This window comes from Aquarana catesbeiana, linkage group LG09 (assembly GCF_042186555.1).
Source record: "Aquarana catesbeiana isolate 2022-GZ linkage group LG09, ASM4218655v1, whole genome shotgun sequence".
NCBI classification, from domain to species: Eukaryota; Metazoa; Chordata; class Amphibia; order Anura; family Ranidae; genus Aquarana; species Aquarana catesbeiana.
This window is the reverse complement of record NC_133332.1, coordinates 74,977,777-74,994,940: the sequence shown is the minus strand read 5'-3', so window position 1 is coordinate 74,994,940 and position 17,164 is coordinate 74,977,777. Positions and strand designations below refer to the sequence as shown.

The window sequence follows — 17,164 nt, the reverse complement described above, 5'->3', positions numbered from 1 at the left end:
GGACCACAGTCAACCAGAAGTTTAGGAACGAGGCGACCAGCTGAAATTTGGTTTGCAGGGGGTTCTGCAACCCAGTGGGAAGTCTGCAAGTATGGAACATAGAGCTGAACCTCGTTGAAATCATTATTCTGGCCAACTAAATGAATTAATGCCCAAGCACTTGACTCATCTAAACGCGTTACAGTGGCTTAAAGTGACATAAGAAATGTTGTCAGGTTCCCCTTAAAGTTCATACTAGACCCTTATCAAGGCATGCAGTCTGGAAATGGGAAGGCAGGGAGCATGCGTCCCTCCCTTCCTGTACCAGATAAAGCCGCATGCCTTTTAACATTGAAAGGGTACCTTGCACGAAGAGATGGAAAAGCCTCCACCCTTGCAAGGCACCTTTTTCCTATGTCGAGGGACAAGGGCTTTTGATCACATCTGGTCCTCCAAAAGTGATGTGGGGGTTTGTAGGGGAGGATCAGAATCTGGAAGCCCTCTTTATACTAAAGGGCGCCCCAGATATTCACCACCCACGGTAAAGACTTGTACCGAAAATAAATAAACACACCAACACCCTGGACACCAACACCCTAGACATTCCTTCATAGTCCTGTGCTGTAAACGGCAGCTCCCGTGCACATGTGCGAGAGTGATGTCATCGCGACTCTGGCCAGTCACACAGCCAGAATCCATGAATCCGGAAGAAAGACGAGTGAAGACGGAAGCCTTGTCAGCGGCGACAGCTCGCCGCTGAAAGGACTTCGTTCTAAGGTAAGTTTTACATAATGTGCTAGTATGCGATGCGTGCTAGCACGTTATGGCTTTACCTTGTAGGCTCCCCCCCCAAAAAAAAAAAAGCACACGCAACGGTTTACTACCGCTTCAAAGTGTATGTTTACCCTTTTAGAAAAAAATGAATGGATTAAAATTCAGTTGGTTCAGCAGGAACTGGCCAAATTCTGATCAGTCTATAAGAAGGCCTGTTGGATTCCACCCATTTTTCCATCAAATCACTGCCAGCGGCTATAGCCACCAGAAGCGATCATTGTATTTTGCTGGTGGGGAAGGTTCCCCACACTCCCCACATAAGAACATAATAGAGCTGCGGGGGAGGGGGATTCCCCTATCAATACTGACTGTGTTGATGGGAGAATTGAGTAAGATGCTTTCCTTCAACCCATGGTTGAAGGAAAGAAAATTGCATAATGTATTGATTAACACCCTCCCCACTGCCCTGGTCCCTTCAAGGCTTCTGGGATCGATCAGAGCAATTTTGTTTGGTCAGCACCAGCACAGAGCATCGCTCAGATCCGTATTGGAATTCATACAGAAAGAAGAGGTAGAACACTGGGGATTTCAAATTCCCAAGGCCGCTGCACTGGCTGCATGAACACTGACAGCTCATCACCCATGGAGGGAAAGTACAGGGGGACCAGGGGTTAGGTAAGGGTGTAGGGCAGTGATGGTGAACCTTGGCACCCCAGATGTTTTGGAACTATATTTCCCATGATCCTCATGCACTCTGCAGTGTAGTTGAGCATCATGGGAAATGTAGTTCCAAAACATCTGGGGTGCCAAGGTTCGCCATCACTGGTGTAGGGTGTTAATTCACCTTTTAATTTTTTTATGAAAGAGTGTACCTGCCCTTTAAATATATCATAAAATTGCAGTGTATTTCCCAGGTAACATAAAATTACCAGTTACCATGGTAGGGGTAGTTCATTTTGTAATGCTGTGATCTTTTGTTACCTTGGAAATAAAGTGTTAGCTTAAACTCAGAGTAGTTTGGTGTCTATAATCTGGCTGGTTAAGATCATTATTTTTTTTTAACCATAGTAACCTTTTATTGAAGCAGTGTAAAGGGCAATAGCGATAAGCATCCAACAGTAACTTATAGCAGTGAATCAGATTTCATTGAACTATAATCAGATTGATAAAATATGTTATTTAATTGGTTTCTAGTGGTAGGTGCATGCCTGCTACATGCTTCTCTGTTCCCACAATGAAATAAGCATACCTATGCTGAGATGCTTTTAACTAGAATTGTTTATTTTTTGCCTTTGATAATAATTTTTCAGCAAGGAAGCAGCGAGGAAGCAATTGTACAAGCTAAACCACAATCCAGGCTATTAGTACTAAATGTACAAGTCACTTCCACAAGGCATGGTGTGCCTATTACTTCACTGACATTGCTTACTTTTAATAAATAATTAACCTGGACCGCTCAGTTTTTTACAAATCTGCATTAATAAATTCTGGACATGTAAAAATATACAGTAACAGTTGTTGTTTTTTTTTTTTAAAGCTCCAAATGATATCATTAAAAAAACAATCATTGAGCTGCAGTTAAGAGATGAGCTTAGGTTTGGTTTAAACTTGTAAGTTAGCAGTCATTGCTTGAAAAATTAGCTGCAAGCGGAAGATTCCACACGTCACAACTGCACATAACAGGGGGCAGTGATGCTCATGACATCATTGGCCTAATACAGCCACATGGCCTCATTGGGTCAATGGTATTGACCTAAAATGGCCATGTGCTCATATTAGGTCAATGGTGTCACAAGCATCCCTGTCCCCTTGTGTAAGTGTGGGGACAGGGAATTTCCCACCCAGCAGCTCATTGATCCAGCAATGACAGCTAAGGCCGGCCATACACGGTGCATATTTATTTCCTGAAACCACAGAGAGTGCTGACAGGGAAATCCCTCCTGCCAAGCTATTTTATGCCCCCGGCAGAGGGGGCGGGGCAGGGGAAGCCGCCCCCACTGGGAGAAGACAGGGATTATCACTAGTGGCTATAGCAGCTGCTAGCGATAGTAGTAAGAGAATCTTGCAGGCTGGTTGTACCCAATTTGATTGATCAACTTGGTACATTCAGCCTGCCCATTAACGGTTTGAATCTTGGACGGTTTCTACAGAACCGGCTGAGATTCGAACTGTGTATGGCCGGCCTAACTCCTAGGTTGAGATGAACTTGGGTTCAGACCAAAGCCAGGCTCCTCGCTATTCCAGTCTAGTGAATTAGCCCAGGCTGAGATAGGGTCATCAGTTTGCTGCAAGCAGAGGGAAGCATTTCCTCAGTCTACAACCCATTAGTGTTAATTCAGACATTTGTGAACACTGCCAAAAACTGCACAGGATTTACATGATCGTGTGGTCTATGAGCCAGCATGTCAGTCCAAGAAGTAGATGTTGACCTTGAATGATGCCTGGTAGATGGAGAAAAAAGCAGATGAAGGCATTATCAGGGGCAGCAGTACCGGGACAGGCTGGTTCAGCACCCAGGGCAAGAATGAGGAACTGGGACCCCTCTCCCTTTCCTAATGCATACCGGGGGAATAGGGCATACCACCCTGCACCAGTTCTGCCCCCCTGCTTCAGCTGGCATGGAGTGTGTACTGCATGGCCAATTGCTTGCTTTCTAGCAACTAGAAGGTAGTTGCAAATGTGCTGTGTTTTTCATTGTGAGTGGAAAGTGGGCACACTGGAGCAGTGTGATAACATTAACTGTCAGAGCAGCCTGGTAGTTGCTAGCTACTGATATGGAGCTTGTGTGTGGTAAGGTTTTGCTCCCCCTCACCACTGTGCTCTGGGTTACTGCCCCTCCTGCCTACCCCTTGTCCTGGCCCTGAGGGGTAGTACAGTAATATCTGCAAGAGATAATATGTACCTGGAAGTGTTACCCTTAGTATGCATGCATTTAATACAAAAATATACATCTTGGTTCAGTTTAAAACAGTCCAAATATTGCTCTTAGAAATTTTACTGAATAAAAATAAGGGTACGGTTACATCAAAGGGTTATGGTCTAAAAAAGTGAATCAAATGGACATAGGAGCCAATGGCTCAAGTGAGGCTGCTCTCTGCACATACAGGGTACACCTAACTGGGGGACCCACAGTTTGTAATCCATATGAAAAGGGAGAGCACCAACACAATACAATATAAAACCACCAACATGTTTTGGCGGAACAAAAATCTCTTCCTTCTTCAGGGCTCAAAATAGTTTATGTAATCAGGAGGACTGAAAGTGGTACAATTACCACCATTGAAGGGATATTAAACCCAAAAGCAAACATTTATTATATTGACCTCTATAATTCTTAGATGTGATGGCTGTATTCATTTTCTCTTTTATACTTTCTTTCTTTTTTTTTCTATCTAATGATCCAGCTAGTAAGTCTGCTATTTCTCAAAAAAACAAACTCTTTTGCAGATGTATCAGTTACAGGAATGAGAAAGCAGGGGAAGCTTCTGGAGAAGCCTACGAGAAGCGCTACCCACCCCAGATGTGGTAGGTAAGTGCTCCGGGCTCCAGGCACTGTCCCCCCCCCCCCAAAAAAAAAAAAAAAATTGCCACCAGCTGCCACTGGCTCTCATACAGAAGGTGTGTTACTGGCCAGAATACCAGGTGAAAACAGAAAAAAAGAAAACAAATGCAACCACCACATTTAAGTATTTGTAAGCTGCATTATATTACATTTTTTGTTTGAGTGTTAATGCTGCTTTAATTATTTGAAAGAAACTTGCAAAGTGCACATGGGTGTGTGCTGCTCTTTATTTGTTCCTGGGCATGGTCTATGTTTCATCTTCCAAAAACCTACATGTTTCAGGGGTACAAAAATGTTTCCTTCTTCAGTGATGGAAATATTGTATGTAGTCAAGAGGATTCAAAATGGCACAATCACCATTAATAAATATAAGGAGACTTTAACATGGAAAGTGCCTATGGATGCTCTTGCTGCTGCTCCTGGACACTTTTCATTTTTCATCTTCCAAATAAATAACAGTGGTGATTGTGCCATTTTAAGTCCAAGACATACTTATATTTTGAGTCCTGAAAAAAAGGGGGATTTTTGTACCAGCAAAATGCGTTGGACTTAGAAGAAGGCAAATGGAAGATGACACATGGATGATGCTGAAGAAATGAGCAACAGGACACAACCATGGGCACCTTCCATGTTTTATCTTACAAATAATTAATGGTGATGATTATGTCACTGGTTAAATACAATAGTTTAATCCCTGAAGAAGGGGGAGATTTTTGTACCCCTGAAATGTGTTGGCTGTTTTATATTTTCTTGTAAATGAACACTGTTAATGAAAAAAAAAATGGACCTTCACCTCTTTGTATTGGCACTCTAACTGAACCTTTTAACACCTTAAAGTACAACTAAAGATTTTGGACTGAATGGAGATGGATTAGAACACCTATTACGTTTTTGTTGCTGTCAGTGGCCCTGTTAGAGAGATTCACCATCTCTATTTGTCCTGTTTACCTTTATCATTGAAAGTTAAAGAAAATCCCACATTTTGGGTTCTGGTGACCTGCAGGTCCCCAAGGGTTTCCCTTAATTTGCAGGGATTTCCTCTCACTTTCTGTTTTGGTTATAGAGAAAAACTCACCAATGGAACACAGATGGCTAAAAATAATCTGACAGGGGTTATGAACCTCCCCTACTCCATCTAAATTGAAAAAAGCTTTTCCTATCGTTTTACTTTAAAGGGCTGGTTTAATTTTTCAGAGGAAAGGAAAAGGTGAACAAACATCCTACACCCTCCTGGTCCCTGCTGCACTTATCTCTGTGGGTCATAGGGTTTCACTGTCCAAGCAATCTGCACTGCCCTTTATATGCTTTTCCCTTATCAACCTCTCCGCCAATCCGGTCAGGGTACCTTATGCAGGAGCCAATCAGAAAGCAGACGTGTGCTGTTCACGTTCCATATCACTGGGTAAGCCTGGGCAAGTTCTAAACTAACTACAGACATCATCTTTTTGAGGCTGGTTTTCAGGTGCATGTGATGGGCATAGCCCCACCTTGGGTGCCAAGTGTGAGGGTAGGTTAGTGTGTAATAGGCAGATAACATTTCCATATGTTCCTCATTAACTCATCGGGTACCAAGTGTGGGTCACAAAGGAGGCCTGCCCCAGGGTGGGTTCTTCTGGGCTACGCCAGGCGATTAACAGGGTCATTCAATAGCACAGGGCACAGGGGTTACACCTTGCCTGAAGGTGTGCTCATTGATGGCGGGACCAGGCAAGGGCCACCGTCATGTGAAAGTCAAACACTAAGGCAGTCTCCTAATTCAGAGATGAGCCACTTGTGTGCAGTTTTATATGCAGCATTCCTTCAAAGATAGTGTCCCATATTCTATACAATTGAACAGGTGATTGTGTTGCATTAGGAGGGACATACAGAGCCTCTGTCCACTCCACCAGTCAGCATACCTCTTACCTGACTCCTGGTAACAGAATGGAGTCCTGCCAAACACATAGCGTGGACCTCATATGTGCTCACTTAACTCTTGTTCCTCCATATGTCGGGGCTGTTGCTTCTACTCCTGGCCGAACAGGAAGTGGGTCCGGAGACTCGATTGGCCGGGAGTCCCAAAGAGGAGAATCAGAAAGATAATAGCGAATATTAATTCGCTATTGTCACACAACTGGGTGGGCTCAGGGCGCCCAGAGCCCACTCTTTTTTGAAGCCAATTAAACCCTGAGGCTCTAATCTTGTGCTTCAAAAAAAAAACCCTCATGGAATCCATGCGTCCAATCTACGCATGTAGATTAGGGGCCGGGCACACGGATTGGGGGGGGCGCCCCTGCGCCCTGTATGGACGGTTTGATATCAATCAGGAATCATAAACCATTGTACAACAAAGTCAATGTGTTTATCACGGGCTTGATCTTGTGCTAAAAATAAGGACCCTTGTTGGAAACATGACCTTAGATATATTGAGGAGCAAAGGAACCCTAATGCTAACCCTAACCAAAACTCTAACAATAACCGTTTTGCTTATCAACAAGGCCTTGTGATAATTTTAGTGATGGCCACCTGTAGAAGTTAGCTTTGGAGACACCATAAGTCAGTATATAAACTGTGGGCTTGAGCAGTTCTAAAGCGTCTGTGCAAATGCAGACTTTCTGAAAGTTGGCAAAAGGTATGCCCCCTGATAGGTCACTCAGGCATTGCATTGTAAAATAGGAACAGCAGGCATACCTGTGGGAATGAGGACACTCCCAGGAAGGCTATAGTCATTGCTACAGCAGCATAGTCTAAAAATTGTCCCAGAGAATGCCAACCGGTTGCATCTGACAATTTTTTCCTTCTCCAATTTTTATTGGCCTGAAGCCACAGTGGTCAGTATTTAACACAGTTAAGAGAAGAATAATCAGCTTTCAGCATTTCTGATTGGTTCCTAAAGTTTCCTTCACCCTGACCATTGCCTAGCTGCCCTGAACTCTATTAAAGCAGAGATAAAGTAGTAATATTTTATCTCATGCAGTAATTCTGTGTAATAATGTATATGTGATATAAATGTATTTATTAAATGAAATTCAAATACATTTTAATGAAGTGATTTAAATGAAACTAATTTACCTACATGTGATTTAAATGAATTTATTATCTGTTTCTTTTTTTCTGATGCCACAGAGTTAGGCTTATGGGCCATATGGCTGTAACTGCTGACTGCAGAATATGGGACCAGTTTGTACAGCAAATGTTGTTTTGGGAAAATGTTTGCTGTCTGATCAATGAGGCAGGGAGAAGAGCAATGATTATGTTCAACCTGCAGTACCCAATACCAACCGACCAACTTTCTGTCTATTAAAGACAGGTCAGCAAAAAGATAAAGTCTGATTGGCTGCTTAAGGATTACTGCGCTTTGCACATTGATGTTTGCCCTTTAAAATAAGTCCATCGTCGCAGCGCACCGACATGATAATTCTGGTAGAGTAATCCTATGGGAAATTACAAAGGACAGGCTTGAACTGCCTTTAAATCAATTTAGTGTATTGACTACAATGAATCCCCGTGTGAAGTAAATAGGCTGACGCAGCACAGTGAGTAGGGATTAGTGATGATTCGTGCTCATCATGTAGGACTCCATGTAATAAAAAAGAAGAGGGCTGTAACAGTCAATCAATTAAATCATTCTTTTTTGTTATGAAGGTAGGATAAATTAGCAATAAATGTGTATATATATATATCTATAGATATAGATATATATCTATATCTATATCTAGATATAGATATAGATATAGATATAGATATAGATATAGATATAGATATAGATATATGTGTGTGGGTGTGTGTATAGGGTGTATATGGAGGGTTCAATATTGAGTTGGCCCATCCTTTGCAGCTATAACAGCTTCAACTCTTCTGGGAAGGCTGTCCACAAGGTTTAGGAGTGTCTATGGGAATGTTTGACCATTCTTCCAGAAGCGCATTTTTGAGGTCAGACAATGAAGTTGGACGAGAAGGTCCGCTCACAGTCTCCACTCTAATTCATACCAAAGGTGTTCTATCAAGGTCAAGACTGTGCAGGCCAGTCAAGTTCCTCTACCCCAAACTCGCTCATCCATGTCCTTATGGACCTTGCTTTGTTGACTGGTCCAAATCATTTGGTGAAGGGGGTATTATGGTGTGGGGTTGTTTTTCAGGGGTTGGGTTTGCCCCCTTTTGGTAATATAGTGTATATATATATATATATATACACATATACACACAGTATCTCACAAAAGTGAGTACACCCCTCCCATTTTTGTGAATATTTTATTATATCTTTTCATGTGACAACACTGAAGAAATGACACTTTGCTACAATGTAAAGTAGTGAGTGTACAGCTTGTATAACAGTGTACATTTGCTGTCCCCTCAAAATAACTCAACACACAGCCATTAATGTCTAAACCACTGGCAACAAAAGTGAGTACACCCCTAAGTGAAAATGTCCAAATTGGGCCCAAAGTGTCAAAATTTTGTGTGGCGCCACCAATTATTTTCCAGCATTGCCTTAACCCTCTTGGGCATGGAGTTCACCAGAGCTTCACAGGTTCCTCTCCTACTCCTCCATGATGACATCATGGAGCTGGTGGATGTTAGAGACCTTGCGCTCCTCCTCCTTCCATTTGAGGATGCCCCACAGATGCTCAATAGGGTTTAGGTCTGGAAACATGCTTGGCCAGTCCATCACCTTTACCCTCAGCTTCTTTAGCAAGGCAGTGGTCATCTTGGAGGTGTGTTTGGGGTCGTTATCATGCTGGAATTCTGCCCTGTGGCCCAGTCTCCGCAGGGAGGAGGATCATGCTCTGCTTCATTGTCACAGTACATGTTGGCATTCATGGTTCCCTCAATGAACTGTAGCTCTTCAGTGCCGGCATCACTCATACAGCCCCAAACCCTAACACTCTCACCACCATGCTTAACTGTAGGCAAGACACACTTGTCTTTGTACTCCTCACCTGGTTGCCGCCACACACGCTTGACACCATCTGAACCAAATAAGTTTATCTTGGTCTCATTAGACCACAGGACATGGTTCCAGTAATCCATGTCCTTAGTCAGCTTGTCTTCAGAAAAACTATTTGTGGGCTTACTTTGCATCATCTTTAGAAGAGGCTTTCTTCTGGGGCGACAGCCATGCAGACCAATTTTATGCAGTGTGCCACCGTGCTGCAGCTCAGATTCAGGGTCTTGGCAATCTTATTATAGCCTAGACCATCTTTATGTGGAGCAACAATTCTTTTTTTAAGATCCTCAGAGAGTCCTTTGCCATAAGGTGCCATGTTGAACTTCCAGTGACCAGTATGAGAGAATGAGAGCTATAACACCAAATTTAACACACCTGCTCCCTATTCACACCTGAGACCTTGTAACACTAATGAGTCACATGACACTGGGGAGGGAAAATGGCTAATTGTGCCCAATTTGGACATTTTCACTTAGGGGTGTACTCACTTTTGTTGCCAGTGGTTTAGACATTAATGGCTGTGTGTTGAGTTATTTTAAGTGGACAGCAAATTTACACTTTTATACAAGCTGTACGCTCACTACTTTACGTTGTAGCAAAGTGTCATTTCTTCAGTGGTGTCATATAAAAAGATATATATATATATATATATATATATATATATATATATATATATATATATATATTATACACACACAGTTGTGTGAAAAAGTATTTGCCCCCTTCCTGATTTTTTATTTTTTTGCACACTTCTCACACTTAAATGGTTCAGATCATCAAACACCTTTTAATATTACACAAAGATAGCCCGAGTAAATATAAGATGCAGTTTTTAAATTATTATTTAATTTATTAAGGGAAAAAAGCTGTTCAAACCTGCCTGGTCCTATGTGAAAAAGTAATTGCCCCCTCCCATGCTGAATCATGAATGAACTGTGATTAACCACAATTTTTTGGAAAGCTGAGTTAAATTTCACTTGCCATGCCCAGGCCTGATTACTGCCAGACCTGCTGAATCAAGACATCAAATACATAGAAGCTGTCTGACAAAGTGAAGCATGCTAACAGATCACAAAAAGCCAAACATCATGCCACAATCTAAAAAATTCAAGAACCGATTAGAAACAAAGTAATGTACATGTATCAGTCTAGGAAGGGTTTCAAAGTAATTTCCATTTAATTTGCAACTCCAGTGAACCACGGGGAGAGCCATTATACACAAATGGAGATAACTTGGAACAGTGGTGAACCTGCCCAGGAGTGGCCGGCCAACAAAAATTACTCCAAGAGCATGACAACGACTCATCCAGGAGGTCATAAAAGAACCCAGAACAACATCTAAAGAACTGCAGGCCTCACTTGCCTCAGGTAAAATCAGTGTTCACGATTCAACAATAAGAAAGAGACTGGGCAAAAATGGGATCCATGGGAGAGTTCCAAGGCCAAAGCCACTGCTGACCAAAAAGAACACAAAAGCTCATCTCACATTTACCAAAAAACATCTTGATTATCCCCAAGACCCCAAAACTATACATTTTTTCGAAGGTGTGCGTCCAATTACATCTGGCATAAAAAGAATACAGCATTTTATAAAAAGAACATCATACCAACAGTCAGACACGATAGTGGTAGTGTGATGTTCTGGGGCTGCTTTGCAGTTTCAGGACCTGGATGACTTACCATAATTGATGGAACCATGAATTCAGAGCTCTACCAGAAAATCCTAAAGGACATTGTCCAGCCATCAGACCTCAAGCTCAAGTGCACTTGGGTTATGCAGCAGGACAATGATCCAAAACACAACAGCAAGTCCACCTCCAAATGGTTCAAACAAAGCAAAATTTAGGTTTTGGAGTGTCCTAGTCAAAGCCCGGACTTAAATCCAATTGAGATGCTGTATCATGACCTTACACAGGCCGTTCATGCTGGAAAACCCTCCGATGTGGCTGAATTAAAACAATTCTGCAAAGAATAGTGGGCCAAAATTGCACCACAGCAATGTGAAAGACTCATTGCCAGTTATTGCAAACGCTTGATTGCAGCTGTTGCCGCCAAGGGTGGCACAACCAGTTATTAAGTTTAGGGGCAATTACTTTTTCACATAAAGCCAGGCAGGTTTGGACCGCTTTTTTGCCTTAATAAATGAAACCATCATTTAAAAACTGAATTTTGTATTTATTCAGGTTATCTTTATGTAATAATAACATTTTTTGATGATCTGAGTCATTGTGTGACAAATATGCAAAAAAATTCAAAAATATGCAACTGTATGTGTGTGTGTGTGGATATATATATATATTTTCATCATATTATTTTATTTACACATTTTATTTTATTTACACTATTATTAATTGATATACAGTATAATAAAGAAATAAACCTGTCACCAGCAATTCACATACAAGATATCCCCTCTCACAAAATGTGCATTAGAAGCTGCAGTGAGTCAGATAGAGCTCACTTCATTTCCTGGCAAAAAGACATCCAGCATCATCTAAACCTTTCATCCCTGGCCTTACTGTCCCTGGCCCGCCCATTTCATCTATAGGATTTAAGTTTTGTCAATCCTGGAGGGCGTAGCATTACAGGTGTTTTGTCCTAGGGCATTCCATATGAAAATGCTGCCTGCCTAGGAATGCCCATTCTCCCAGATGGACATCCACCCTTCCAGGCATTTTGATGTTTGCATATCTCCTCCCAAGAGTCCACCCACTGCTTGCTAGGTTAGAGTTCTTGAAGACTACTGCGGCTGGGTGCTGCTGTGATGTTTTCAGGATGCTATGTACAGTACCCCCCCCCCCCCGGTGCCTTCCATTGGATATGATCTATCTGTATTGTATAGAGAAGTACAGAGACCCAGTGATGGGATCACTGGGGCTAAAATAAGATAAGTAACGAAAACGGAAAGGTTGCATATTAACCCCTTAGCGCCGAGCGGCATAACCCCGGTACCGTTTTTTAGAGCTGTTAGGCGGCTCTTTAGGGATAACAACTGATGCGGCTAAAAGCTGCTCGGCTGTTTTTCTAAAGGAGCAAGAGGGGACATCCCCCCACTCCTGCCACCTTCCGCCACTCTTCCCGGGCCTCCCATCCCACCGGGAGACCTGTTCCACGATCCGGCATTTCCTCCGGCAAGGCTAATGCCCCGTACACACGGTCGGACTTTGTTCGGACATTCCGACAACAAAATCCTAGGATTTTTTCCGACGGATGTTGGCTCAAACTTGTCTTGCATACACACGGTCACACAAAGTTGTCGTAAAATCCGATCGTTCTAAACGCGGTGACGTAAAACACGTACGTCGGGAGTATAAATGGGGCAGTGGCCAATAGCTTTCATCTCTGTATTTATTCTGAGCATGCGTGGCACTTTGTCCGTCGGATTTGTGTACACACGATCGGAATTTCTGACAACGGATTTTGTTGTCGGAAAATTTTATATCTTGCTCTCAAACTTTGTGTGTCGGAAAATCCGATGGAAAATGTGTGATGGAGCCTACACACGGTCGGAATTTCCGACAACAAGGTCCTATCACACATTTTCCGTCGGAAAATCCGACCGTGTGTACGATGCATAAGACTGGAACTAAGCCGTAAAGTGCTTTGTTCCAGTCACCTATGTAAAAACACGGAAACAACGTCACAGCGTCACTTCCAGTTCACTCAGATGCCAATGGCGCCGATTTTTAAAAATGACAGTATTCAGAATCCCTGTCTTTGGTGATCTGAATACTTTGAAGTGCTCATAAAGAGTACCTGCTCCCACCTATAACTGTCACAAGGGATGCTTACATTCCTTGTGACGGCAATAAAAGTGATCAGAATTTTCTTTTCTTAAAGTGACAATGTAAAATAAATAAATAAAAAATAGATAGGAAAAAAAAAACCTAATAATTTTAAAGCGCCCCCGTCCCTGCGAGCTCGTGCGGCAAAGATAACGTATGCGTAAGTCACGCCTGCATATGTAAACAGTGTTCAAATCACACATGCGAGGTATCACTGCAATCGTTAGAGCGAGAGCAATAATTCTAGCAAAAGACCTCCTCTGTAACTCTAAACTGGTAACCGTTAATTTTTTTTAAAGCTTCGCCTATGAAGATTTTTAGGTACCATAGTTTGTCGTCATTCCACGAGTGTGCGCAATTTCAAAGCATGACATGTTAGGTATCTATTTACTCAGCGCAACATCATCTTTCGCATTATACAAAAAATTTTGCTGTTTAGTTTTTAAATTCATGAAAGTGTCTTTTTCCCCAAAAAAGTGCGTTTGAAAGACCGCTGCGCAAATACCGTGTGACATAAAATATTGCAACAATCACCATTTTATTCTCTAGGGTCTCTGCTAAAATATATATATATAAAATGTTTGTGGGTTATAAGTAATTTTCTAGCAAAAAATACAGATTTTAACTTGTAAGCATCACATTTTAGAAATAGGCTTAGGCATGAAAGGGTTTTTAATAAAGGGGTGAAAAGAAGGACCCAGGGGAGGCAAGATTTAAGCAGATTATACATCAGCTTTAATTTTACTGGTTTGCAGTCACTGTATGATGTGAATTAAATTGGCAGAACAAGAAGAGTTTTATAGCTATACCATGAAAATACTGAAAACCAAGGACGGTTCCAGGGACAAAGCCAGACTCTGTCCCTGTAAATCAGTAACAAAACGTGTTCTCGCTGTTTGTTTTCCCTTAAACACAGATATTAGGTGTCGGTGACATTTAGTTCGCATCTCTTGCCTGGCTGCAGAAAAGCATTGTGCTGCCTGACAGAGGAGAAAAGAACACCATTATCTGGAATAGAGATCCAGCACAATCTGTTCTCTTCTCCAGAAGATACATTGAATTCCATCCCTCTCGCTTACATTCGCTCTTCGTCCCATTCTATTTATACTCAGGGAATATTTTTCTTGGAACAAACATTTCATTTAGAGCTTCACTGTGATACATAGAGGCTCTAAGACTTCCACTTATCACAGTTTTTTGGCTCTCCGCTTCCATCCAGTTTGCTCACCTTCTGCAACATGAATACGTTTCCTGCGGGGCCCATTTCATCTTTATGGAAAGATAAGGTGAGAAAAAACAATTATTTCACATGCCAGGCAAAAGTTGTTTGTGGATAAAACACAAGTTGTTCTTCCAGGATCCGTTATAGGTTAGTATTGGCAATGGTCTGGCAGGGTGTTAAAGAGAACCTGTTGAATTTGTTTTGAAGGTGTCGGCTCCAGAGCTGTCATTCTAATGCCCTGTACACACGATCGGATTTTCCGACAACAAATGTTGGATGTGAGCTCGTTGGCGGAAAGTCCGACCGTGTGTATGCTGCATCGAACATTTGTTGTCGGACTTTCCGCCAACAAATGTTGGCCAGCAGGTTCTCAAATTTTCCACCAACAAATTTTTGTTGTCGGACTTTGCGATCGTGTGTACACAAGTCCATCGCACAAAAGTTCATGCATGCTCGGAATCAAGTACGAGCCGGAAGCGCTCGGTCTTGTACAACTAGTGTTCGTAATTGAGATATCAAGTACGTCTTGTATGTCACTACATTCGTAATTGTCAACCAACATTTGTGTGACCGTGTGTATGCAAGACAAGTTGGAGCCAACAACCTTCGACCAAAAATCCACGGTTTTGTTGTCGGAAAGTGTGATTGTGTGTACGGGGCATTAGCCTTACTCACTACAAGTCATGACCAATACAAAACTTGCAGCAAGCAGATTTGGAATATCTTGATCTGAGTGCCTTGTTTGGGATCAGTGACTACTCATTGTTTCACAGGGGCTCCAGCTTGTATAAGAGCAGTGTAATCAGCAAGCTACGTCAGAGCATTTGCAGAGCTTTTAGCAAGCCTTTTTGAAGCTTTTAAAGTACCATGCAGCTGCAGTTTGTAAATGTTGAACACATATTTTAATGGGAGTGCTAATTGTACACTGAAGAACAGCACCCCCCCTTCCTCCGTGGGTGGTCCGGCACTTACCCGCTCGTGTGGCGGGGCTTTGGTGTCTTCTCTCCTGGAGTGCGGGCAGCTCCGGAGGCGGCTCCTCCAGCTTCCTCTGCTATGTGTCTCCTCTTCCGCCAACGCGCTAGACATCCAATAGGATCGCCTGACGCTTTGGCCAATCGGGAAACAGGTCTCACAGACCTGCCTCCTGATTGGCGGGGAGGAATTTTAGTGTGATAATAGAGAAAATTCGTTCGCTATGGTCACACAACTGGGTGGGCTCAGAGCGCAGTGCTCTGCGCTCCAAGGCCACCCTTTTTTGAAGCCTATTAGAGCCTCTGGCTCTAAACAGGTGCTTCAAGAAAAGACAACCCCGCCATTGGAATCCATAGTCCGGTGCCCTGATATGTAGATCAGTGGGCTGGATGCATGGATAGAGGAGGCGGCTCCCGTGCGCCCTCTATGGATGGGCCACCACTGCTAAAGAAGAATCCTTAAGACACTACCTTCATAAGTTAAATATAACATATAATATGAGGCATAATCATTCTCAACTCGTTTAGAAAAAAGGGGGGAGAGAAAGAAACATATAGACAGTTCATTCATGGATTGCATATCTAGATATAGACTTCAAGAGAAGCTCTTGTGGATAGCTAAGATTATAGAGATGCAAAGCAAACTTCATGTGAGGGCACTGCCCCAACTGTCCATAGTTTGCTATCACTTGATAGATTCCAACCGTGTGTTTACACGATGTACAGAACATTTTGGTAGCACCAATAGGAACAAGGAGAGTCTGAGATGCAGCGGTCCAGAGGAGGTGCACTTTCAGGCTAACTTTTGCATATGTGGAAGTCCAACTGGAGTTGCATATACAAATGTTAGTAATATATAGTCAGTAATATATGCCTAGAAACCTCCCCTACACTGCAACATGAATTCCAACTGATGGCCAAAGACCAAAGGCCTGTCCATATGTTCAATTAACCCATGATAGCTGTAATGTTTACACAGTTCCTTTGCAAAAACCATATGTTCAAAACACCAAAGTCAGAAATCCATTGGCATGATATACTTATCAGGTTTCACTGTCTGTGGAACGAATTTTCAGTCCATGAATAAATCCTCCAGTGTGTAACTCTGCCATTTCTGTTTAAATCCCTGGTGGGTCTGGGATTGGAGGTGGACAGATGAGACACGTGCCTGACCAGTTTCGCCGGTCTCTGCCAGCTGCTTCAGAGGCTTAGTAGAGTGAGATCCAGGTGCTGATTGCCACTTTAAGCAAATTGCTAGCAGGCTTTAGTAAGCTTTCAACAAGCTTCAAGAAGTTCTGAAGTCTGCTAGCAGCTTGTTTAAAGTGTCAATCAATGCTCCCATTAGGATCTGCATTCAAGATTTACAAACTGGAACTGAACAGTACTTTAAAAGCTTCAAAAAAGCTTGCTGAAAGCTCTGAAAATGCTTTGTAAAAGCTTTCTGTTCACACTACTCTTATACAAGCTGAAGCCTGTGTGAAGCCTTAAAAATGAAAAGGCAGCAGCTACCAATACTTTAGCTGCTGACTTTTTATATTAGGGCACCTACCTGTCCAGGAATCTAGCAGCGTCCTCACCCTATCCGATTTTTCAATCGCTCTGCCATCCTGACAGCCGGTTTTCTTCTGCGCATTCACCAAGCATGCTGTGCTTTGTGAATAGACTGACTGTGGGGAAAGGAGGGGGGGGGGGGGGGCGAGCTAGAAATTGGAGTGTGTACCTGTCAAAACCAGGTACCTGCTCCCTCCTTCCCCCCAAATGGTGCCAAATGTGGCAGCAGAGGGGGAGGAAGCAGACAACCGGAGCTTCCACTTTGAAGTGGAGCTCCACTTTCAAGCTCAGCTCTGGAAAGCTTGCAGTGGGGTTAACTGCTTGCTTATTCTTGGGGAGAGTAAAAGCACTTTTATTTACCGGATCCCCCGCTCTCCCAAATTATGCTCCCCC

At 42.7% G+C, this 17,164-nt stretch overlaps 1 protein-coding gene across 4 annotated transcripts in view; it reads left to right on the top strand.

Moving 5' to 3' along the window:
- LOC141107808 (leucine-rich repeat and fibronectin type III domain-containing protein 1-like protein) overlaps positions 1 to 17,164 on the top strand; it is a 170,906-nt gene that overhangs the window by 11,498 nt on the left and 142,244 nt on the right. For 2 of the 4 annotated variants that reach the window (XM_073598789.1, XM_073598788.1), the window contains exon 2: positions 4,201 to 4,282. The exons of 1 other annotated variant lie outside the window; for it this stretch is intronic. In XM_073598789.1, the coding sequence (XP_073454890.1) occupies positions 4,218 to 4,282 (65 nt within the window). In that variant the 5' untranslated portion in view covers positions 4,201 to 4,217. The remainder of the gene's footprint in view (positions 1 to 4,200; positions 4,283 to 17,164) is intronic. One more of the 4 variants, XM_073598791.1, reaches the window with a different exon arrangement.